This window comes from Aspergillus affinis (genome assembly GCF_023601865.1).
Source record: "Aspergillus affinis strain CMG 70 chromosome Unknown NODE_58_length_197389_cov_86_389201, whole genome shotgun sequence".
In the NCBI taxonomy this organism is placed as follows: domain Eukaryota; kingdom Fungi; phylum Ascomycota; class Eurotiomycetes; order Eurotiales; family Aspergillaceae; genus Aspergillus; species Aspergillus affinis.
In genome coordinates this window covers 72366-96435 of record NW_026515839.1, presented here as the reverse complement: position 1 = coordinate 96435, position 24070 = coordinate 72366, and the positions used below count along the sequence as shown (strand labels likewise).

General features: G+C 53.1%; 8 protein-coding genes across 8 annotated transcripts; 3 read left to right on the top strand and 5 right to left on the bottom strand.

Annotated features, from left to right (window-relative positions):
* Positions 1-970: 970 nt before the first annotated feature.
* Positions 971-2100, bottom strand: KD926_008631 (SelT/SelW/SelH family protein; the record flags this gene model as incomplete). The annotated part of the gene is made up of 3 exons (XM_053101375.1): positions 971-1065; positions 1503-1707; positions 1912-2100. The coding sequence occupies 3 exons, from the start codon at positions 2098-2100 to the stop codon at positions 971-973; spliced, it is 489 nt and encodes a 162-aa protein (XP_052955049.1).
* A 1314-nt stretch (positions 2101-3414) lies between these two features.
* KD926_008630 (guanine nucleotide-binding protein subunit gamma) lies at positions 3415-3833 on the bottom strand (the record flags this gene model as incomplete). The annotated part of the gene is made up of 3 exons (XM_053101374.1): positions 3415-3477; positions 3537-3594; positions 3682-3833. 3 exons carry the CDS (start codon positions 3831-3833, stop codon positions 3415-3417), a joined length of 273 nt encoding a protein of 90 aa, XP_052955048.1.
* A 1570-nt stretch (positions 3834-5403) lies between these two features.
* Positions 5404-8839, top strand: tif32 (putative eukaryotic translation initiation factor 3 subunit EifCa; the record flags this gene model as incomplete). Its single annotated transcript, XM_053101373.1, has 3 exons — positions 5404-5445; positions 5590-5814; positions 5885-8839. The coding sequence occupies 3 exons, from the start codon at positions 5404-5406 to the stop codon at positions 8837-8839; spliced, it is 3222 nt and encodes a 1073-aa protein (XP_052955047.1).
* A 586-nt stretch (positions 8840-9425) lies between these two features.
* On the top strand, positions 9426-10499 carry KD926_008628 (uncharacterized protein; the record flags this gene model as incomplete). The annotated part of the gene is made up of 1 exon (XM_053101372.1): positions 9426-10499. One exon carries the CDS (start codon positions 9426-9428, stop codon positions 10497-10499), a length of 1074 nt encoding a protein of 357 aa, XP_052955046.1.
* A 548-nt stretch (positions 10500-11047) lies between these two features.
* Positions 11048-13813, bottom strand: KD926_008627 (putative GARP complex subunit Vps53; the record flags this gene model as incomplete). Its single annotated transcript, XM_053101371.1, has 3 exons — positions 11048-11809; positions 11877-13672; positions 13741-13813. 3 exons carry the CDS (start codon positions 13811-13813, stop codon positions 11048-11050), a joined length of 2631 nt encoding a protein of 876 aa, XP_052955045.1.
* A 562-nt stretch (positions 13814-14375) lies between these two features.
* On the bottom strand, positions 14376-16718 carry KD926_008626 (mRNA export factor mexA; the record flags this gene model as incomplete). Its single annotated transcript, XM_053101369.1, has 3 exons — positions 14376-14423; positions 14482-16065; positions 16299-16718. The coding sequence occupies 3 exons, from the start codon at positions 16716-16718 to the stop codon at positions 14376-14378; spliced, it is 2052 nt and encodes a 683-aa protein (XP_052955044.1).
* Positions 16719-17610: 892 nt separating this feature from the next.
* On the top strand, positions 17611-19083 carry KD926_008625 (retrograde cargo receptor ERV46; the record flags this gene model as incomplete). The annotated part of the gene is made up of 3 exons (XM_053101368.1): positions 17611-17803; positions 17883-18063; positions 18147-19083. The coding sequence occupies 3 exons, from the start codon at positions 17611-17613 to the stop codon at positions 19081-19083; spliced, it is 1311 nt and encodes a 436-aa protein (XP_052955043.1).
* Positions 19084-20046: 963 nt separating this feature from the next.
* Positions 20047-23760, bottom strand: KD926_008624 (PH domain protein; the record flags this gene model as incomplete). Its single annotated transcript, XM_053101367.1, has 4 exons — positions 20047-23028; positions 23110-23267; positions 23325-23675; positions 23745-23760. 4 exons carry the CDS (start codon positions 23758-23760, stop codon positions 20047-20049), a joined length of 3507 nt encoding a protein of 1168 aa, XP_052955042.1.
* Positions 23761-24070: the final 310 nt, after the last annotated feature.

Below are 24070 nucleotides of genomic sequence, written 5' to 3'. Positions count from 1 at the left end.
ATTTCCATCATTTTTCCCGATCTATGTTTTGATATATCTACTTCTTTCACAAAAAACGGTGTTTGTAGCTGGGAAATCCATTTGGAAATGAATGGACAGGTATATGGTGAGAGCCTCATCCTTTGGGACAATGGGCTTCTCTTTACGATGGAATTGCATGATTGTGACGACAATGCTCGGTAAACATACGAACATCGAGCTATCAAACCAAAAAACAACACCTTTTCTGACTGGAGGGCGCCGCGATATTCGAGTCGCATCCGAGTTCTTCAGGAACAACTCTTCACCCTTCTTTTACGAATATCTGACGATATTGACGACGCTATCCGGCGCGACCTGACGAGAGAATGCCTTGGTTGGCTTAACTCGTTTGCCTAGAAAGTGGACGGTCTCGATCTATTCGACCGGCTCAGTCGATGTCGGATGGCCGACGATCTCCGACGGATTTGATTATCTTTTTTTTTTTTTTTTTTCAACGAATTGCAACAACAACATGGAGTTGGGGCACTTACTTTATTCACTTATTCACATATGGTTCTGTTCTTTGCCTCGCAATAGGGACAGGCAGGCTCTGGGTTTTGGGAGGGTAAATTTAGAGTCGGGGGCGTGCGTGTTTGGCGTTTTTGAGTTGGAAGAATCCAGGTCTACCTGGCCTTTCATTTCTTGAGTTGCTCTTGGGGATTCTATATAGTTTCCTCCTGTGCATTTTGCTTTCATCTTGATCTTCTTATCTTGTCTTGTTCGTTTTATTTTTATTTTTCTTTCATATTAGCATAGTATGGTATGTTTGTGAAATGCACATGCCTGCCTGGTTTGGATATATATTGAGATATTAATATTTATGAAAGTATTAATATCATTTCATTTCGAATGAGACGTTCTTGTCGAGGATATTGTCTATCTATCTATTTTCTAGTTATCGATAGTAATAGTAGATCCTTGTATCCTTGCAACCCCTAGTGTAGGATTATCACCGACAATCTTCACATTCCTTCGTCCCTGCATCTGCATTTGACTCTGACTGACCCTGTCCCTGTGTCTGCACATTCGACGAGGTCGAAGTGACTGCAGGGGTGAAAGTGGATGTCTGCCCCTGTCCCTTATTCAACGCCCGATCCGTATGTCCGAGGCTTCTTCCAGGCGAGACGATGTTTCTGACGAGTGATTTTAGGACTTTTACTTCTGTTTGTGGGAATGGGGAATTGGATGGGTTGTTAGTTTTATATTGTATCAGGATCAGTAGTGGTGTGTTTGTATAGATGAGGGTAGGTAGGTAGGTAGGTATATCTTATCTTGCAGAGTAGATAGATATGGTGATGGAGATGAAGATAGATGGTGGTTCCAATCATATACCATACATAGCATAGATATAATAGAACAAACAAGATAGAATAGAGACGAGGGTATAATCAAACAGAAAAGCCGAGGAGAAAAATGGAAGCGGAGTAAGGAATAGGGAATAGTAATGAGAAGGGAGGGGGAAGGGGGGGTATAAGACGAACCAGGAAACCCGCCATCAGTCTTGCGATCCCAGAGCCGCGTTGCGATTTCTTGTCCGTCAGATTGAGTACTCTGAGTAGTTTCTGACTCTGACTCGGTACTGCCCGGGGTGTGATATATCGTCACGGTGAAGATCCCGCCCGTGCTCGGGACGAGGGAGACTTCTTGGAGGTCGGTGGAGAAGGTGGAGAGGAGTTCTTGGGCGAACTATTATTCATGGATCATAGATTAATGGGTGTAGGTTTATAGGGTATGCATGTATGTATCCAGGAGGATGTATATATGTGTGTATATACCACCAACAGTATACATATACCAAGTAGGTACGTCTACCGTAAGTACGCACCCGCCTAGCCAAAAGAGAAAACCCAAAAAGGAAACCAAAAAGGGAAAAGGGAAAAGAAAACCTACATAGGCAGCCCTCAACATCCACTTACACTGCGTACAGTATTGGATGGCAATGCGCGGACGAGGACCAGGACGGCTCGGCTCCGTTCCAGCGGCGCCAATGCCAGGGTTGGCACTGGCTGTGGCGGCGGAAGGAGGAGGGGTTGTGCCTGTGGTGGTGCCGCTGGTTGGGGGCGGTTGGTGCTCGGACATCGTTTCTTTGCTTTCAGTCTCTTGACCGCTGGGTGTGGCTTACGGAGGGCCAGAGGGGAGAGGGTATTGGTACAGTGTATATGGAAATATTAGCAAAGAGGTCAAGTGTAGGAATCAATAATAATATGTAAAAGAATCGGTCCGTATAAACCGGGAATTTGATCTGCAAGAGGGGCTGTCAGACTCACGGAACTGAGGGGAGGGAAAAGGAAACGCAAAGCAAAGCAGAAGGAATGAGACTGTTGTTTCGGAGGGCGGATGATGTCAGCGGCAAGGCTGCTTTGCTTGGGTCTGGATGGATGTGGTCCGTGTTTATGGATTCTATATTCTATCTGGTTGATTTTATCTCTCTCTGTCTGATGATATCGTTTTTATCATCATTGTGATCATGAGTTGATTTAACATTTTCTGATACACCCTGCAATATACACTGCATTCTGGCTGGATGTCGATCGATCGGGTCAGTGCAGATGATTATTGCATGGCACATGATTCGGATGCATTCAGCTAACCAGAATACTTCTGTGTACAGTGTACATGCTGACTGCCACCTGCCACTGCTCACCTTACAGAATGATCTTCGTAATTCTCCGTCCCTCAGGTGGGATATGATGTTACGCTCTACCTACCGAGGATCATGGAAATGATGACAGTATAAACACTAGTCGATAACAACATCTATATTACATCGGTCAGGCTTGACTGAGTGAAATTATTCTGTTCTTTTTTTGTTATTTAATCTGCTTTTGTCCATCCAGGCGGCTGATAGTTTGATCCCACAAACCCGTCCATAATTCACTGACTGCTGCAACAAAGGAAATCCGGAGAATAAGGAAATAAAGAAAAGGAAAATTGAAAAGAGATAAGTCGGGAGAAATTGACACAGATTCCACGGTCAAGGAGTTTTTCAAAAGACGAGTAGGGAAAATGCGATAGAAAAGAAAAAATCAAAAAAGGTCATCAACAATCCGAACCAGGTTTTTCACCGGTCAGCATCCGAAGTTTATGCAAGTCCAGCGCGATCCTTCGGCGGCCCGTGGAACGGCCGTTCTCACTCCATCTTCGAAAGATTCTCTCCCCTAGGTAGTATAGAAAGGTAAAAAAAGGTAGGACAGCGTAATATCCCAAGACTGACGAAGTGAAAAGTGATAGAAGAGAAGAAGTTAAATATCACGACAAATAAATTAGGGTAGTAAGAAGTGAAAAAAGGTCATAGCGATGAGGATATAATATGCGGCAAATAGAGAGGCAAGAACTGCGACCCGACACAGTCCTGTTCAATTTCAAAAGAGACGTCGAAATGTCATGAATCCGTTACATGACCGTGCAGCAACCCTTTTGCTGCGGAGGAGCATAGGGGTCATCGTGCTTGGTAATCTGGATGCGTGGTTAGCGATCGTCGGGGAATCTCCTTGAGAGCAAAAGAAATCGCATACCGGACCCCATACGGACGGCACCATAAAGTCGCGAGTGTTGTTGCAATAATCGATCAATCTGCGAAACAGGAACGAGGCAGATTAGTACACGTGGGCAGGCCAAACGAGGTTGAAACGCATTGATGATGGGGAGATCCCAACGTACGATCCTGCGGCATCCGACACCTTCACCCGGGGGCGGTCCAAATCCTCCTTCAGACGAGCATTGAGCTCGGTCAATCGTCGGTACTTCAGGTCGGCCACACTTTGCTTCTTGTTCTTCACGTCTCCCCCCGATCGGAGTTCGTAGGCAGGCATGTTGATTTTGGCGTTGTGGGATGGTGTCGAGATCGAACGTCGGCAGCGAGGGAAATAAGATTAACGGTATGACGCAGGTAATTAATTAAATCGAATTAATTAATTAGACGTAGGAATTATGCGACGACGTGGGCAGTCGAGCGAAGAGAGTGGGTTGAGAGAAGACAATTGCAGGCAAGCTCCCAGTCGCGCGCTGGAGCCGGCAGTAAGGGGAAGTTGGTGGAAGGTCGGGAAAGGCGGGCGCGACGGGGAAAAGGAGGAGAGGAGGGGAGAGACGGCGGTTCGTCAGAGAGTGAGCGTGTGTGGAACAAAAATTAGAATCTCCTGTTTCCTTGTTTTGGTTTTTATTGTCCTCCGTAACAATGGGGGGATCAACACAAAAATATGGAGAGAGCGAACGAATGGTTGATCCGATATATCGAACTAGGGGAGGGATTAAAGAAGAGGGAAAGAAGGAAAGGAAGGAGGGAAAAAATTAAAGAAGGGGGAGGAGAAAAAAGGCCCCAAAAAGACGAATTGAAAAAAAGAGAGTGACGGACGGTAAAAAGAGGAGGCGGAGGGAAAAAGGCTAAGAAAAGAGAGGAGAAGGAGGAGAGAGAAATGAGAATAAGAGAGAGGAAGGGAGAGTCTGAGTGAGAGGGAGTTCGTTAGTGCCGTCCGGGTGGTCTGTGAGTGGGAATCTTTTAATTAATTCCGGCCAAAAGTCCCCTTTTAGTTGTCGCGGATCTTCGTGCTCTTTTGGCTCTCTCCCCTGACGATGCTGGACGTTGGTGACAATAATGGGGTGCGAGAGAGGTCAGAGCAGGAGATCTATCGACCTGGACTTGGGATCAGGCAAGAGAGCACAATTGTAAACCCAACCAGGCCAAGGTTTGAAGTGCGATGACGTTGGTTGATCTGTCTGTCTTCAGGTGAGCTCCTCTTGTCTCTTGTCTCTGGTCTGTCAGTCTGTCGGTCGCGATGCCCTCACGTGTCCCCTCTGTATCGGTATTGTCACCCTGTGGTCTTCATTACCGGATAGCCCGTGGATACACCGCCAGGCAGAATCAGCGAGCAGAGTCGTTGAGTCAGCAGAGCCACGTGATGTGCGGATGGAGGCAGCCCATCCGCAAGAGACTGGCGGGGAGACTCGGTCGTTCGTTCCTGACGACAACAGATGTCGATTGTAGGAATTCTACCTTCACCGTAGTATTGAAATTATAGTCCAGTAAACCATTCCGCTCATTGTATACACCATACACACCACCCTCCCCTATTTCCTGCTGGAACGCCCTCTGTGGCCGACACCACGTGACCCCCGTCGCTTAACCCGAAGTGGGAACGCCCGGCCGGCCTGTTTTTTTTCGAGATTCTCGCACAACGCCTCTGCTTGCCTGCCCCAACGATCCATCTGGGCCATCTTATCGACCGTCGCGTGGCAGCGTCTTTTTCAATCCAGGCTCCGTATCGCCTTCGACTCTTGCTGCCCGCCCACGTCGTTGTGCCAACTTATAGCCTCCCCGTGTGTTGGCTTGTCTCGACCTCTGTGAATCGCTTATCCTAGACGAGACCTGTTCTCCCCTTGCCCACCATGCCGCCTCCACCCCATATCAAACCGGAGAATGTCCTGAAGGTGAGTCGGTCCCTTCCTGTCGCCGTCTCCGTCCGGATGAATTCGATGTGGAGGATAAAAGCATGGAGGAATTTTGGACTGGACGGAAACAACAACCAAAAAAAAAAGCCCTCGTCGCTAACGCAAGATTTTCTTCACCCGTAGCGGGCTCAGGAACTTATCGCCGTCGGTCAGGCTCCCGCCGCCCTGAACGTCCTCCACGAACATGTCACCTCCAAGAGGACACGCAGCAGCCCCATCTCCTCGCTGGAGCCGGTGATGCTCCTGTTCGTCGAGCTGTGTGTCGACCTGCGCAAAGGAAAGGCCGCCAAGGATGGATTGTACCAGTACAAGAACATCGCCCAGAACACCAACGTTGGAACCATCGAGGTAAATTTCGACAGTCTATGGATATTGGAGAGGATGAACACTCCGCTGATACGTGTTACTTGCTATATAGGTTGTTCTGAAGAAGTTCATCGAACTGGCCGAGAAGAAGGTCACCGAGGCTCAGACCAAGGCCGACGAGATCCAGTCTTCGTTGGAATCCGCCGCTCCTTCTTCCAATGTCGAGGATCTGGAAGCCATCGAGACTCCCGAGACCATTCTCCTGGCCACCGTGTCCGGTGAACAGTCTCGGGACCGTACCGACCGTGCCGTGGTGACCCCCTGGTTGAAGTTCCTGTGGGAGACCTACCGTACCGTTCTGGAGATCCTGAAGAACAACGCCCGTCTTGAGGTCATGTACCAGACCACCGCTCTGCAGGCCTTCCAGTTCTGTCTGAAGTACACCCGCAAGACCGAGTTCCGCCGTCTCTGCGAGCTTCTGCGCAACCACGTCCAGAACGCCGCCAAGTACTCCGCTCAGATGCACGCCATCAACCTGAGCGACCCCGACACCCTGCAGCGTCACCTCGACACTCGCTTCCAGCAGCTGAACGTCGCCGTTGAGCTGGAGCTCTGGCAGGAGGCCTTCCGCAGCATTGAGGATATCCACACCCTGCTGAGCCTCAGCAAGCGCCCTGCCAAGAACGTCATGATGGCCAACTACTACGAGAAGCTGGCCCGCATCTTCCTGGTCAGCGGCAACTACCTCTTCCACGCTGCCGCCTGGAGCCGCTACTACAACCTCCTTCGCCAGTCCGCCGCGACCCTCGCCGTCGGCCAGGGCACCAAGAAGGAGAACCCCTCCGTTTCGGATGCCGACATGACCAAGGCCGCTTCCTTCGTGCTCCTGTCGGCCCTCGCTATCCCCGTTATCAGCACCTCTCGCTCTCGTGGCGCCCTGGTCGACGTGGACGAGGTCCGCAAGAACAAGAACACCCGCCTCACTAACCTGCTCGGCATGGCTCAGTCCCCCACTCGTGCTGTTCTGTTCAAGGACGCTTTGAACAAGGGTATGCTCCAGCGTGCGCGCCCCGAGATCCGCGACCTGTACAACATCCTGGAGGTCGACTTCCACCCTCTGTCGATCTGCAAGAAGATCACCCCTATCCTCAAGCAGATCGGTGCGGATCCCGAGATGGAGAAGTATGTCGGACCTTTGCAGCAGGTCATCCTCACCCGCCTCTTCCAGCAGCTGTCTCAGGTCTACGAGTCGGTTGAGCTCAAGTTCGTCTACGAACTCGCCCAGTTCCCCGACCCCTTCCAGATCACCCCCGCCATGATCGAGAAGTTCATCATGAACGGTTGCAAGAAGGGCGACTTGGCCATCCGCGTCAACCACATCGCCGGCGTGTTGACCTTCGACACCGACGTTTTCTCCTCCGCCAAGGCCCTGCACTCCGGCAGCGCCGCCGGTTCCGCCGAGAGCGACATCGGCACCGTCCAGCGCCTGCAGAACACCCCGGCTGAAATCGCCCGCCTGCAGCTCACCCGCCTGGCCAAGACCCTGCACGTCTCGTGCATGTATGTCGACCCCTCCTACAACGAGTCCCGTCTCCAGGCCAAGCAGGCCGCCCAGGCCCGCGCCCTGGCCGGTGCCGCCAAGGAGCACGAGGAGACCCTGGCCCGCCGGGTCGTTATCGACAAGAAGAAGGAGGCCGCCACCGACGCTCTTCAGCGCAAGCAACGTGAAGAGGAGACTCGCAAGCGCATTCGCACCCAGCAGCTGCAGGAGGCTGAGCGCCAGCGTCTGGCGGACGAGCTCCGCGAGCGCGAGACGAAGCGCATCAAGGATGAGCAGGAACGCATTCGCCAGCAGGAGCTGAAGAAGCAGCTAGAGGAGCTCAAGAGCGGCGTCAAGGGCATTGACCTCAGCGAGCTTGATCTCGAGGATATTGACTCCAACCGCATCCGCGCCATCAAGCTGGCCCAGCTTGAGAAGGAGAAGAACGAGTTGAACGACCGCATCCGCACCACTGCCAAGCGCATTGACCACTTGGAGCGTGCCTTCCGTCGCGAGGAGCTGAAGCACATCCCCGAGGACTACGAGGAGCAGAAGAAGAGCGACCTTGAGCTGTACGAGGCCACCAAGGCCGACACCCTCAAGGATGCCGAGAACACGCACAAGGAGGCCGTCGCCCTGAAGCACCGTCTCAGCCGCCTGGTACCTCAGTTCTCCAGCTTCCGCAAGGAGGTCTCCGAGAAGCGCCACGAAGAGTTCGAGAAGCGCCGCAAGGCCGCCGAGAGAGAGTTCGAGGCCAAGAAGAAGCAGCGTGTCAAGGAGGTGCAGGACCGCCGCCGCCGCGAGAAGGCCGAGCGGGAGGAGGCCGAACGCCGCGAGAAGGAGGAAGAGGAGCGCGTCAAGCGCGAGGAGGAGGAGCGCATCGCCAGAGACGAAGAGCGCCGTCGTGTCATGACCGAGGAGAAGGCCAAGCGCGAAGAGGAGAGAAAGTTAGTGTCACCTTCTGCTGGATGCCATGATACATCTGCTAACCTTTTGTTTCTTCCCTATAGGAAACTCGACGAGATCGCTCTCCGACAGAAGCAGCGCGAAGAAGAGGCGGAAGCCCGTCTTGCTGCCAAGAAGTCTGGCGCCGCCTACGAGGCCCCTGCTGCCCCTGCCGAACGCACCGCTCCTCGCCTGAACCTTGCGTCTCGCCCCGGTGGATCGAGCTGGAGAGAGCGTCTGGCCGCCAAGGAAACTTCGGGTGCCCCCGAGCCCCCCAAGGCCGAAGCCCCCAAGGCCGAAACCCCCAAGGCCGAAAGCCCCAGGGAAGAGGCCCCCGCTCCCCGGAGGGCCGGTGGCGGCTACGTGCCTCCCCATCTCCGTGGCAGCTCCAACGCTGCTCCCTCGGCTCCTCCTTCGGCTCCCTCGAACGGTGCCTCTTCCGAACGGTGGTCGCGTCCCCCGCGCGACTCCGCCCCTCAGCCTCCCTCCCGAAAGCAAACTCCCGCCAGCAGCTCCGACAAACCCGAGGAGTCCAAGGGCGGTCCCCAGAAGTGGGTTCCCCGCTGGAAGCAGCAGCAGTAAATAATCCGTGTGTGGTAAAAAAGTTTCTTGGAATGACCGGGGATGAACAAAATAGGGATATGAGTTGTGGTTTTTTTCTTTTTCTTATCTTATTGATTGACGCCAACATTATCTCCCCTTCCCCGCCTACGATATCTTTTTTCTCTCACCTTTAGTTTAGCTTTGCTATTATCTTATGAATGAAGCTGGAGATGTTTGGGGGACTTGGATTATTTCGTTCCAAAGGTCCCTGGTTGTTTTTCATTTTCTTCATTTTCATTTTCTTTAGTCTCTGGGCCATCTTATGTTTGATAAATGCATTATGTTTTTATTAAATGAAGCTTTCTCATTTTTCTTTCATTTATTTGTCCTATCTTATCTCATTGCATCTCTTTGTGCCCCTGCGGGTACACGGTTTGGACTTCAAACGACATCTTCCTTTATGTTCCCAGCCATTTGATACATTGAGAGCCTAACATGTCCGACTGGCTGTCTATATCATACCCTTCCCTTCCACCCATCCCTCTATTCCATTCTTCCATCTCTCTCACCTTGTTCGCCAGTCACATTGACCACGCCAAACCGACCAACCCAGACGAGAGAAACCATGTCCACTCCTACCACCGACGCTCCTGTCCTTACCCAAGATGACCCCCCTCCCACCGCAACGCAGCTCTACAATGAAGGCCGCAAACTCCCCGAAGAGCTCCCCAACCTAGGCGACCTCCCCGATCGCCTAGAAGGCATCGCCAACTACGACAGCTGGTCCTACCTGATCGAAACGACGCTCGAAGTCGCCGACATCCCCCAAATGATCCAGCCTTCCATCCCTCACCCATCCCCCTCCGACCCATCCTACCCCCTCTGGCGCCGCACCTCCATCCAGGTCAAGAACTGGCTCGTCCGCCAACTCAAACCCGATGTTCTCTCTCGTGTCCTCCGCCGCCCAACCCTCCTTCCCCGTTCTTCCCCCTCTGATAATAACCGCGCGGCCCCCAGATTCGCAGACGAAATGTACACCCATATCCACCGCGTCATCATGAATTACTCCCCAGGCCTGCAAGCCCTGAACTGCGAAATGGCCTACATTAACTGCATCTTCATGACGCGAGGAGCCCACCAGACCCTGCGCGACTTCATCACCGCGTTCCGCGAAGCCGTGCACCTGACGAATCAAAGGGATTGTGACGTGACGCCCTACTGTGCTGCGCTGATGTTGTTACGCAGGGTGCGTGACGATCTGGGTGCTGTTTTTGTGGGTGGACTGATTCGGGAGTTGGATCGTCCGAATGCGCCGACGAGGTATTCGTTTAGGGAGTTTGATACGTTGTGTGATTTTTTGATGTTGAGGGATCGGGTTGAGGAGCTTGGAGAAAGGGTAGGGGATGGGAATGGGGAGGGTGATGGTGGTGGTGGTGATGATGGGGATATGGCTAGGGGTGGGGATCAGGATGGAGGTGATGGGGATGAGGTTGGGGTTGCGCTTAAGTTTGTGATTGAGGTTAGAGATGAAGATGGCGATGGCGAGCATGATGGCGCTCAGGATGGGAATGAGATTGCGAATGCAAATGCGGTTGCAGATGAGATTGAAGATGAAGATGAGGATGAGGATGAGGATGGACAGGGAAAGGGGAAGAAGAAGAAGAAGAAGAAGAAGAAGAAGAAGAAGGGAAAGAAATGAGATCAGGCTGATGAGTGGAGGGGGGTCTCCTTTCTTATTCTCTTGTTTTGGTTGCAAGTGCATACATACTTACATTTATGTACAATGAGCATCATCTTTCCTACCTACACTGCCTTCTCTTTCGTATTCTACTCATATGTCTTTGCTATTCTCCATAACTCTTAATGAAGAAAGTAAAGCTTTGTAGGTCGATGAAAGATATTCACAACCAAGTATCTGACAAATTTACTCTCGATACTTTGCTGCCTGGGTGCCTGGATTGGTCGGCTTACCTACTATTCTTTAAGTATGAATATGGTAGAGGGCGAGTGAGTAGGTGTGTACGAATGTAATGAATTCCATAGATATATCCACAGCTATGTCTATGGCAAACAACCTATGCTATTGAGTATGCTGATGCTGATGCTGATGCTGATGTCGATGCCTGTCTAAAAGAAACCCCATTCATATAATTACATACACTCACTCTCACTCTCACACACTGATATGTATATACTTGCTTTCCAAAATGCTAGACACGTAGAGAAGTAGGTAGGTAGTCATCCCAATCAACCATCATCACCGCTTCTTCCGAACCTTCCACCAAAACCACCTAGATCACGACGGAAGAACTTGCCGATATTCTTCAAATTCTCGTTCAGATTCCCCGAGGTCGAGCCGCTGCTTTCGCCGGGTTGGGTGTTCTGTCCGGGACCCGACGGACCACCATCACTGGGGGTCATGGACGCAGAGGTAGCAGTGTTGGCGAGGGTAGCGGATCCGGAGCCTACGACACCAGCAGCGGCAGAGCTGGCATTACCAATAGGGGTGCCGAAGCGGTCGACGCCGTCTTTAGCGGCGGAGATGAGGGCAGAGCCGAGCATGGAGGGATCGAAGCGGGTAGGGAGGTTAGAAGCGCCGATAGAGGCGGCGGCGGAGCCGAGGCCGAGGCCCTGCGAGACGGAGCTAGAAGAAGGGGCGTTGGAGGTCTGGAGGGCGGCGAGGACGGGGTTGTTTTGTTGGAGGTTGGGGGCGTGGCGGTCGGAGGCGCGGTGGACTTGGAAGAGCTCGACGAGGTGGTTCTGCTCCTGTCGGCTGCGGATGCCCTTGAGGTCGAGGATCTTGCGGAAGTTGGCGTTGTTGCGGTCCGCGATGTGGATGAGGTATGCTTGTACGAGGGCCTCGGGAGGGGAGGGGTTAACCTGGACGGTCTTGAGGAGGGTCTCGATCTTGGCAAAGCTATTGTTGACGCGCTTGACGAAGCCGGCGGGCGCCGGGGCGGGGAGGAGCGAGGAGAGGCCGGTTTTGAGGGTATAAGCGTCCAAAAGCATCTGCGGGATTGGTTAGTAAGAGATGGTGATGGTTACGCTAGAGGAAGATGGAAGGGATTGAAAATACCTGCTCTGCTCCCGTCTCAGAAATGGGCTTGCATTGGGATACTGTCGTGATGAACAAGTTGGATATCAATTCCACGACGTGATCTGCGAAGGCCCTGGCATATTGCTGCTTATGCAGGTGCTGCAGAATGTCCGAAGAGCGGGTCTGCGTCTTGGACAGGAGCTCGCCAACGTAAGAGCTCTGATCACTGACAGCCTCCAGCCGGTTCCAAGGCGTATTGCGCATCTCCCGCCAGCAAGGCTCTAGGTCGACCTCGACCTGTCGCACAAGGCCTCGAACAGCGGCTGATGCGATTCCCATGAACGAATCAGCCTGGCTTTGGAGGTCCACCGACTGTTTCAAGTTCTTGTCAAGCCGGCCTTTGATCTTCTCCTCTAGTTGGTTGCAAGTCGTGTAGCAATAATCGGCGGTGTTGAGAACCGAGATCAGATCCTCTAGAGAAGGCACATTGGACGGGGTGTGGCCGGTAGGCCGCTCGCTGATGTAGTATAAAAGCACCTGCTGCGCGTACTGATCTAAATACTTCGCAAAGACCTTCGCGAGATCGGCAAGGCTTCCTCCGGTCGAGAGTTTCGCGCACTGCTGCAACGCATGGCGATAGAATGTGAATAGCTCCGTCGAAGACGAGATGACGATGTTGGAGTCAAACTCCTCATCTGGGGGCCGCAACGGCTGTTGCCGATACTTCGGTACGAGCGCCGCAAGCTGTTTGTCTTGAGCCTCCACCCACACACTGAGATAGGGCTCGAACGCCTCCGAGATGGCTTGGCTAAACAAGGAAGTCTCCGTCGAGGCGAACGTATCTGTCGAGGGTCGCGACGGGCTCACAAACCGTCGTTCAAGAGAGTGCTCGAAATCGAGCGTCTCCTGCAAGCAAGACAGCAGAAGATTAACATCAATCGCCTGCCCATTCCGCACTGACCGGGACAGAATGCCCTTGAAATCCTCCCGGGTGCCCTCGCAGAAAATATTCGCCAGGATTTCGTTGACCCGCCAGGAAGCCGGGAAGATGGGCGCGTACTCCTCATCGTAGATCTTCAAGATGCGCCGGAACCACGAATATCGCCGGGATATGTTGTCCAACGAGCCCGCCTCCTCATTGTTCCGGAAAACCTGCCGGTACTCTCGCAGTTGGAAATTGCAATACCAAGTGACCAGCCTGGTCTTCGCATGGTCTCCCAGCGCATCCATGACCAGACAGCCCTCCGCGAGAATGGTTCTCCTCTGTCCGACTTCCCCCTTGGCAAACGCCAGCTCGAAGTCCTCGCAGATCTGCTCCAGAAGCTCCCGCTGAATATCCGCCACATTCCGACTGAGAAGCGCGATCTGATCGATCGACCGGTACGACTTGAAGTGCGCCATCAGCTGAATGACGGCCTGCAGCAACTGGGCGCAGTCGCGGTACTGCCTCGTCTTGCCCAGCACGCGAAGCTGATCGTACGCCGTCGTCAGCATCTGCAGCCTCTTAAGTGCGGTCATCGACTGCGTAAGGTTCTTCTTCGCATTATCCAACTGCTTGATATCTGCCGTCATCTCCGTGATGGCCAGTTCGGTCCGGGAGGCGCGGTCGCGCACGTCGTCGATCTTCTTGAACAACTCGGTGAGATCTGCTTTGGCGGCCTGGATGCGCTCAACGCTCTCAGCATTCGAGATAACCTGGTCCTCGACCAGCGCGCCGATATCGTTGTCGAGCTCATCTTCGTAGGTTTGTAGGGTGTCGGAAACCTGGGAGACCGAGGACAGCGTGGAGGGGTGCGAGAAGATCGAGTTCAAGTGGTCGATTGGGTCATAGTCGGCTTCGGGTTTGGGTCCGGAGGATTAGTGGACATTTTCAGCCTCTGGGAACTCCGGATATTCTTCTCACCTGCATCCAGGGGATCGAGGTCGGCCGCTCCGTTGGAGGGCGAATGGCCGGGGGGTGTAGTAGTGGTGGACATTCCATTAGCTCCTCAACGTAAACGCAATAATCATGCTGCAAGTCAAAGAACAAAGCATCCACGGATCCACTCCAGCCGTGATCAATCACCAAGGACAGATCAATCGCGAAAAGGTGGTACAGACCGGGGAGTTGTCGAGGGTGCGCGGATTGTTGATCGCAGAAGCGCAGGCGCCGCATTGCTGTCCAGTTTAGCGCCCGCCAAGCCGCTGCCGCCCGCCGTTATTTGATATCTACGAAGTATACGGAGTAAGGCATTGTTGTGAGATCAAGCAATTACTATTTTGTTCCTTTTTTTGGTGGGTTGTTTCGTCCCCATCTATATGGACATAATCATCGTGACCTCTAATGAGGTGCAGCAAATAAATACAGGTCTGAGCAAAGATAAACCTCCCAATAGCCTTTCGCCTAAGCCATGCAAGAAAACATATGGTATTTATTACAAAGTAGAATTCTTTCTTTCCTTCTCTTTTTTATTTGTTTTTCTTCCTTTTTTGTTTTGATTCCATCCCCGAATAGCAATCCGAGAAACGTTGGCTTATTGTTTGAATAGAGACAAAAGCCTAAATGGTTCCCGGAAGAAAAGCCTCGGGGGGCAACTGCCCTTGAGTCTGCAATAAAAATGCTGTTAGAAAAAGCACATTCCAATACCTAGGATGTGATGCTCACCTTAAGTTCCTCGAAATTCTTCAATGCAGCCTCCATGTTCCAACCATTTCCTGATAGCGCCATCTCTGAGTACTGCAGAGTCATTCTTGTTTTGGCACTCATCTCCATGACCAGCTGTTCCTGCTGCACTTGAGCCTCCGTTTTTGTGGGTGCGGGCATCCCATAACCTTCTGGTGCACCCGGGAGAGCCGCGTGCTGAACGGGTTGAACGGGTGGAATTAGCTGAACGGGTTGAACAGGTTGAATGGGCTGAATTGGCTGAATTGGCTGAACGGGAGGAGCAGGCTGCGGCGCTGGTTGACCTTCCGGCACCCATGCCTCGTGTCCACCGTATGCGCGCAGACAAAGAACGTCGCTGATGACCCTGATCCCTCCCATTCCTCCGCCGGGTCCAAGAATAAAAGTTCTGTCGAAACTCCGTGTCTCCACCTTGCCTGTGTTCATTTCATCGAATTTTCCGTGGACGATGATCAAGAAACCTCCCACGCCGAACGGACTCTGCCCAGACGAATCCGGAAGACCGGGGATGGGCGTGCATTCGATGAGCCATTGTTCCGGGTGTGCAGCGATGTCGGGGTGTCGGGTTTGGGGAAGATTGTCCCATAATTCGCGGATCTTGTCGGGTCCCGTGAAGGAGCGAGACATACGAGCAGGCAAATGGCTGATTTTGAGAAGATTTCTGCTCTTCTTGATGTAGGCATCCCAGCCTGCGGTTTCAGTTTGCTGCGCTCGCGGGGCGGATGTGTTGACGTTGAGTGTAAAAGTAGATCGGTTGTCGTAGACGCTGTTGATAATCTCACTGCGGTTGTTGTCATAGCCCGCAAAGAAAGCCTTGACAAAGTTCTCTGCAATCTGAGACTCGTCCACGAAATGAGGCGGTTGAACGGGGATTGGCGTCTTTTTCTGCGCAGCCACTTCCTCCGCCGTTCGTACCTCCAAGTTGTTAAGCACGCGCAGTTTCGGGTACCACTTCAGCATGGTGTCCTTGAAAGACGGATCTGCGCTGAAAGGATTCCCAGTGAGATCGAGGAATTCTAGGTTGCGAAACTTCCACCGCCATCCGATCATAGCCTGAGCGTCCTTGAAACTGTTGTTCGAAAGATCGAGGTTCTTCAAGTCCGGGATAGACTGAGCCAAAGTAGTGACGACGGTGATGTTGGCAAGCTGGTTGTCGGCAAGACTGACGCTTTCGACAGCCTCTCGCCGCGCCGTCGAGTTGTCGAAATTCAGCTCCCACACTTTCATGAGAGCCGGGAAGAATTTGGATTCAGTGGAAGTGCTGTTGAATATGCCCATGGCCAAAAGATCCGGTTCGCTACCCAATTTCGAGAGGTCGAGTAGTTTCGATTGCTGGTAGTAGCGTTTGCCCAGGATGGTAGTCATTTTGGACTTGGTATCGGCAGTGGAAGGGTTTCCAGCGTTTCGCGAGATCTCAGATAGGACGGGCTGGTCCGTCATTCCGTTTTCGTCGCGCTTCTCGATCGTGAGTGGCGCGCCGGCGAAGCTAAAACCATCGAGCTGAAGCATTCTTTCCAACAACTCCGGTTTGATAGACGCGATAAGGGCATCACCTTCAATTCGCGACTAGTGAACGTTAGTATGGCGTAAGAGATTTCCATGGGGGCGCAAGTCACTTGGGGAAGCAACAAGCGCCTAAAATTTTTTTTTTTTTTTTTTTTTTTTTTTTGAAAAGCAGCCCAAAAAAAAATTTGCCGATCGTCGTCCTGGAGTAACCATATCCTGGGATGAAAAAACGGAGAGGAAACGACGTTGCGAATTCATGTCGGTAAGATCGCCAGTTCTGGTGTTGCACATACCTTAGTTATCCTTGCGCGTTGGCCAGATTTCGAGTCGGTGTTGAGTTTCTTTTCGAGGAAGGTGAGAAGGCTCTCGAGGCCGCCGTCGCGATTGGACGCCGCCTTGCTCTGTTTCCATCCACGGACGATGACCTGTTCCAGGCTAGCCCCGCGACCGCCCTGGCGAATGTTGGCCTGGGAGTCCGAGTTGCTGGTGATCGCTTTTTGAATCGCATCGAGCGCCCTCGGCCGTCCTCCTCCTGCCCCCGCCGCACCAGACCGACCGGTTTCTGTGCGCGCTTTCTTGCCACGGTTCCGAGCGGATCCTGCATCCATAGAGAGATCTCCATCTCGATCGACCTTGGTGGCCGCACCCCGCTTGCGAATCCCCCCACGGTCCGAACCACCAGCACGACCACGAGAACCTTTTCCGTTCTTCATTTTCGATCGCAGATGTATAGTAATTCGTCACAAGTGTAGGGAGGCTAAGCTGAATGTGGGACGAGTCGGATTTTGTTCAGGAATTGAACTGCAAGGCGGACCGAGCGCTGCGCGCCTTAGATGTACAGAGACGGTCCAGTCGACATGCAACGTCAGAGAAGAGGGGAGGATTAAAAAGCGAGAGGATAGAAAGGAGGAGAGGATAATAGATTTGTCGTTAAAAAAGACACCGATATGTGTTGGGGGAGGTGGCTGGGGAAAAGCAGAAAATTTTACCCCGAAAGCGAGGCCTGAGTTGACTTCAGATGAATCAATCAATCGGGCGGAAGCAGAAAAAGTGACGTGAATCCGTCGCAGGCAGCCAGTCACCTGATCGCGCGGCTGCCGGGGGATGTCTTGCAGATTCACGTGACGTGGCACCAGGCACTCTGGCGGAAATTGGCCAATCAGAGGCTGCTGTCTGTCCTTTGGCGTATCTTGGTAATACAAATACAAATCCCTGCCAAGGAGGTGGAGCTCATTACATACAATACACTCTATGCGCCCCGAACCATCAGAAGGACAGTTTGCGGCGAAAGGACGATTCACTCCGACTCGACTTCGACTCGGTGAATCCAACCAGCGTGCGTAAGTGGACTTTTCTCTTCTTTTGTTTGCTGACCCATTCTCTGCTCAATGCGAATGGATCCTTGTCCTCTTGGCCCCCTCCTCCCAAACAAACCCTAGCTTTATTTACAGTTCACTGACGGAGGTCTCCATGATGCCGACGATAGACAGCTCCCATCCCCGCTGGCCCTCCCATCGATTCGACAGGGTCCTTCCATTCCTTTTTCTTTCTCGTTGTCTCTTTATTTTCAATCCCGCCGCATGATCGCCAATCGTTCATAGAAACATGCCGGCGAAATCGCGATTTACAAGGCTAGATGCTTTTGCAAAGACCGTCGAGGATGCTCGCATCCGCACGACCTCCGGCGGTATCGTCACCCTAGTTTCACTTCTCGTTGTCCTCTGGCTGGTCTGGGGAGAATGGGCAGAGTACACCCGGGTGGTGGTTCTACCAGAACTGGTGGTCGATAAGTCAAGAGGTACGGCACGAACTCGCAACAAACGAATTGCGGACAATAGACGGAACAGAAAAGGACAGAGACTGACCTGTGTCAACAGGCGAAAAGATGGAAATCCACCTGAACATGACCTTCCCCCGACTTCCGTGTGAACTCCTCACCCTCGATGTGATGGATGTCTCTGGTGAACAGCAAGTCGGCGTTGTCCACGGTGTGAACAAAGTGCGCCTGAGCTCGCAAGCAGACGGCGGCAAGGTGCTGGACATTCAGGCATTGGAACTGTATGTTACCCTCTCTCCACACACCCGATATTACCCATTGGCACTCCCCATCCTACGGCGACTAACCAACCCCCTTCACCTAGCCACTCAGAGCAAGAAAAAGCCAAACACCTCGACCCGAACTACTGCGGAGACTGCGGCGGCGTGCCCCAAGACCCCAACGACAAACACTGCTGCAACACCTGCGAGGAAGTGCGCGAAGCCTACGCCCAGCACCAATGGGCCTTCGGCAAGGGCGAGAACATCGAGCAGTGCGATCGCGAGGGATACGCGCAACGGATCGAGGCGCAGCGGCGCGAAGGCTGTCGCCTAGAAGGCGTAGTCCGAGTGAACAAGGTCGTCGGGAACTTCCACATCGCGCCGGGCCGCAGCTTCACGAGCGGTAACATCCACGTGCACGACCTCGAGAACTACTTCGAAGGGGATCTGCCCGACGCAGAGAAGCACACGATGACGCATCTCATCCACCAGCTGCGGTTCGGGCCCCAGTTGCCCGACGAGCTCTCGGACCGGTGGCAGTGGACCGACCACCACCACACCAACCCGCTGGACGAGACGCGCCAGGACACCGACCAGGCGGCCTACAACTACATGTACTTCGTCAAGGTGGTCTCGACGTCCTACCTGCCGCTGGGCTGGGATCCGGTGGCGTCGACGGACGCGCACAACGCCAACGAGAATGCTCCCCTGGGCTCCCACGGCTTCGGCTACGGCAGCCAGGGCAGCATCGAAACCCACCAGTACTCGGTGACGTCGCACAAGCGGTCCCTGATGGGCGGTGACGCGGCCGACGAGGGACACAAGGAGCGTCTGCATGCGTCCAGCGGTATTCCTGGCGTCTTCTTCAACTACGACATCTCCCCCATGAAGGTGATCAACCGCGAGGTTCGTCCCAAGACCTTCACTGGCTTCTTGACCGGCGTTTGCGCCATCATCGGTGGTACCCTTACCGTCGCGGCGGCTGTGGACCGTGGACTGTACGAGGGTGCTCTCCGTGTGAAGAAGCTTCACTCCTCTTGAACAAAAACAAAGGGAGTTTGGTTTGGCCATTGAAGTGAACCTTATCGATTACCTGATCTACAACTAAAAGAAAAAAAGAAAAACAGAAAACAGAGTCGTATCTAACTAGAGAAGAGAACAAGAGACAGTGGGAGAACAATTACTGTGAAGAAGTTGCAGGCATCAGCTCCCGCAGTAGAAAACTCCGGGATCACAGATGATGAGAAAGTAGTGAGTTGGTCAATTACAGCGAGCGAGTGGGTGAGTGGGAAGGTTCAGAGTAGCCACGGCGTTTCGGTCTACAAATTTCTTATTTTGGTCGTGTCGCGTTGTCTCTGGCGCATTCAGATCATATCATCAAATCTACAAATCTACTTCATTGGGTCTTCGTATTTTGCCAAACTCCATAAGCAAACACTGCCTTCCTAGGATGCTACTCTGTGGGATTAAATCCCATCTATGAGGGAGATCAGGGAATAATCAAGATTCACCATCCAATATCTGCATTCTGCACTCAGAATCCCAGTAAGCAAGGTGCGCCTGTATGTACATGCATAAAGCTGGCGAGAGAAGAAAAAAGAAAAGTTTATCCCGCAGGATCCGCACCAATAACGAAGCAAAGAAAGAGAGCAAAACGAGGTGGAAAACAAAGAGAAAAGCAGCAAGCAATAACCTAGGGCGCCAGACCTATTCTTGCAACTCCATTTGATGTGCGAAGCATCGACGAGGTGAACAGCAACTGACGTTTGTTTCCAGATGCGAAGATCTGGTATTCTAGATCTAAGATGCGCCGCCATATGAAGCGTGGAGAAAATTCAAAGAAAAGAAAAAGGAAATATCAAGGAATGGCCGTAAAATGAGATGAAAAGCTAAAACACAGGAGATGCCAAAATGAAAATATCCGAGGGAATGGACGTCAGTGACATAATCTGCACAATAGAACACGAAGAAGGGGTCGAAAAAGAAAGATGAAGGAAGCATAGATCAATAATGCATTGCGTTGGTGTTGCCGTAGTGGCCGGGATGCTGACTGAAAAGCTGGCTTTGCTGGTACGCCGGTGGTTGCTGAGCGGCACTCAGTTGGCCGTACCAAGACTGACGACGTGGCTCTTCGGGCCGATAAGGCTGGTTCAGAGCATCCCAGGTGCGGCTTGCGGTGGGCATGTTGTAGACGCTGTGGCGGGCGTTGGAGGGTTCGTAAGGGTTGGGTTGAGGTGTCGGCGCCGGCTGCTGGTGCTGGAAGTGATGCTGGCGCTGGGCAATAGCATGTTGCACCATCTGGTTCGACATACCCTCTTTGATACCCTTCTTCTCCCTCTCCCTCGCATCAATTGCGCCAACCAGACCCATGGGGTTGACCTGAGGCTCGTGTTTCTTCTTTTCGGTGGAAATGTTGAAGAATGACGAGCCGGTCACGCGAGCGACGTGCTCCTGCTCGCGGGCTGACAGGTGGGACGAGATATCGTTCATATTCATCACGCTGTTGGCGCCACGAGAGTGGGGGCGAGGCGGCGGACCGTCTCGTCCCAGATTCATTGTGGACTGGGATCGAGAATGAGCCGTCCAGTCACCGGATACGGGTCGCACTGGCGGCGGTGATGTAGAGGAGTTTCGGTGGTGCATGTGGACTGGCGGGCTGGGTGCCGCCCGCTGTTGCACGAATTGCTCAGCCGAAAGCCCGGCCCCCGGTGTGGTTGGACGTGCACCGGCCATGCCGGGTTGCCACAGAACGCTTCGTCGGAATTCATCTTGGCTGGGGGATCGAGAGTGAGCGCGATCCATCGGTTGCGTGGGGACGGAAATGCGCTGCCTTTCCGTTGCGTCAGAATCACTTCTCTGGTGAGTCCAGTTCTTCAGCGTGTCTGAGGTGTTCGGACGACCGGTGGTGGGCAAGTAAGTGAGCGTTGGCCCAAAGTCGAATGAAGGGATGTCCGGGTTTCCTTTCTCTGGTTTGTCCAGGGAATAATGGGCATCGCCGATAACTAAATCCTTGGCCGGCGCCGTTCCGACGGTCTTCATGACGCCCATTCTTGGTCGGACTGCTGATCTGACCGATCGTTTGCTGTAGACAGAGCCACGAGTACTAGCATAATCGGGGGATGTCGTGGAGGCATCGTCGTAAACACTTTCTTCGTCCTGGTGAGTATCCTTACCAGGCGACGGCAGCGATGGGTGAGCGCCAATTCTGTTGAATGCGTCCTCATCCATCGTGTGGCGCAGATCGTCGAGGCTAGGCTCTCCGACGGGGCTGGGTATGCTGAGATCCTTGCTCTGTTGATAGGGCAAAGGCTTTCTCCTCGTGCTCTTATTGAGTTGAAGGAAGCTTGGACCGTTAGCCCTGACAGTAGAGTTGGTCCGTGATGCCGGAGCGTCGAAGATAATGGGACCCAAGTCAATCTGCTCCTCGTTTGAGAAATAAGGGCTGTCGGGAACCGATTGTTGCGGGCTTGGTTCGTGAGAATACGCTGATCCTTGGCTCCCCGCTGGCGAGTCAGTACGTAGCAGGTTTTTGTTCCCAGAAGCGGCGACCAGCTGGGTAAGCGTGGCGTTCGACATTCGGTTTGCTTTTCTCAGGTCGGGTGAAGGCTGTGGTCGTGTTGGCGGCATCTCTCCCGGTCCGTGCGTGAAAGCAGGCGGGATAACAACGGGGGAAGGGGGGGAAGGAGACCGGAGCTGCTGTCCAATCGCCTCGGCTTGAGGATCCGGCTGTTGCTGCTTCGATTCGCCTTCGGAGCTACTCTGGTCATTGAAATCGCCGGTGCTAGACTGCTCTTTGCTCTGCTGCGCGACGTCCTGAGCAGATGACGAGGGCGAGCTCTCGGCGAAGGACGCCTGTGGGGGTTTCTGGAGAGGAGACATGCCGGTAATGTCTGAATTAACCCGCGAGTGCAAAGCGGAAGAGAAAGACTCATCCGCCGGCTCTTCACGGACAATTGCATCGGTGGACTGGTTGAAACCGGGCTGGCGTTCGGGGTAGGTGGCATTGCTCCGCTGAGACGGTCCGCCGGGCACGTGGCTATAGCGGTTGGGGAGGCTGGAGCGGAAACGCGGCTTGCTGGTGGACATGCTGCTGGTTCTGCTGCCGGCGGCTGCCATTCTGCGTGCAGTGGCCTCCTTGAGCTGCTGTCTCCATTCCGCTTCGCTCCAATTCTGGCTGCCAGGCGTCTGCATCAAACCCGCGATATCCAGTATGTCCAGATACCCGTAGCGACGTTCATTGGGGAAGGCGAACATGATGCTCTTGATGTGGTTGGTGGCCGCAATCAGGCGTGTCGGCCGACCGTAAAGATTGAAGGTGTCAAACGTGGGAATGAGGAATCTGATCATCATCTCAAATCCAGGAACAGCCGGATGTGCCTCCGGCATGACAAACACGAATCCCTCGGATGTGGATTCGGGTTGCGTATGGATGGTGACGGTTCCTTCGATCTTGACCAAAGTCGATTGGTCCATCAGGGGTTTAGACTGGGGATAAATAGCATAGGCACTATAGGCGTTGGTTATCGTTGCTATCGGTTTTACCTTCTTGGTCTTCTTCGTTTCGTAGAACTTGATGTCTCCCAACACCAGTTTAGGCGCTCTGTCATATGCGGACTTCTTTTTGAGCGATTTTTGGGCCTTCTGATACTCCTTCTCATTCGGAGGTGTAATGACAAACCAGCATCGTCTCCACGGCGTACCAGCACCAAACCTAACTCGAGCCCAGTCCTCGTGCTTGAATCGACTCCGCTCAAGAACCGATCGGATATTGTTAAGGTGTTTGCCTTTGCCAGCGATGATCGAGCCAGTATATGCCTCGTACAGGGACGTGTGCTCGAACAAGGATAGACGGATCGCAGCCGTCCACTGTGTAAGCGAATGGAATGAATTGAAATGTAAAAGGTATCGGTTCTGGCCAGCAGAACAGATACTCAGCACATTCTTGAGAGCCGGAGTGGCTTGATTTCGGGTCGGTAACGTTTCAATCTATGTCAGAAGATTGTCAGTCATGGCCATTGACGACAACCGCACATCCGCGCATCTACCAGAAGAGCTGTCGACACTTACCATCTTGATTGACGCATCTGCCAAATTGATGAAAGTCGGAGGGACGTCCCCCTCGTCCCCTGCTGCGTCCAGCGCAGCAGCGTCCCATAGAGAGAGGGCAGTCCCCACGAGCTGCGCGTAGCATTCTACCCACTGGCGATCGGCGCATGGCCGGCCATCTATACTGCAAGTTAGTCTCTATCCTAGATCTACCGGTCTCTTTGCCGAACACGTACGGTTGTCCAGGTCATTCAGTTTCAAGAAATACCCCTCATGGTACAGCTTGTTCGCATGGCTATTGAGATAGTTGAATATCGGTTGTAACTCCGCGGGCGTGTCCCCCGACAGCTCCATAAATGGAGGGTCATGAGAGAAGAGGGCCGACCCCGGCCTTGATGCACGGCGCTCCCCGATGGTCGTGATCCCCGTTGGTGAGGCATCGGGAGGGGTGGGCGTATCTGTAGAGGACGTCTCTACTCGAGAAGGAGACGAGGTATTGAGGGTAAAGGAGGCCGATGACGCTCGATTGCGTTTCCCGGAGTTATCTTTGCGCGACGGACCACCGAATGCCGAGATAAAAGAAAGCACTGGAAAAGCAAGGAGGGTCCACCATTAGAGTCTAGATGATACAACAGGGGTGAAAATTTATCGCTTACCACGCGAGCGAACCATGATGTCTTAGATTCCGTCTTCTGACCTAGGGTTGTAGATCCGACTCTCAGAGCACAAATTGGCGCACAGTGTACAGAAAGCCGATGCAAGCGAGCGAAAGCAGGAAGTTAATCGGCTGCCAGAGAAAGGAAAGGCGAAAAGGTAATAACGAATCCGTTGCCTCCGCACGGAGATAAGGACGATGTGTCAGGACCCGCCAAGATTCGGTATAGGAACTAGAAACTTGAGTCCATGGAGGTCCCTGCGGGGGGAAGGTGCACTCTGAACGTTGCCGGGAAAAAGCTCAAATCGAATGAGATAAAGGAATTCC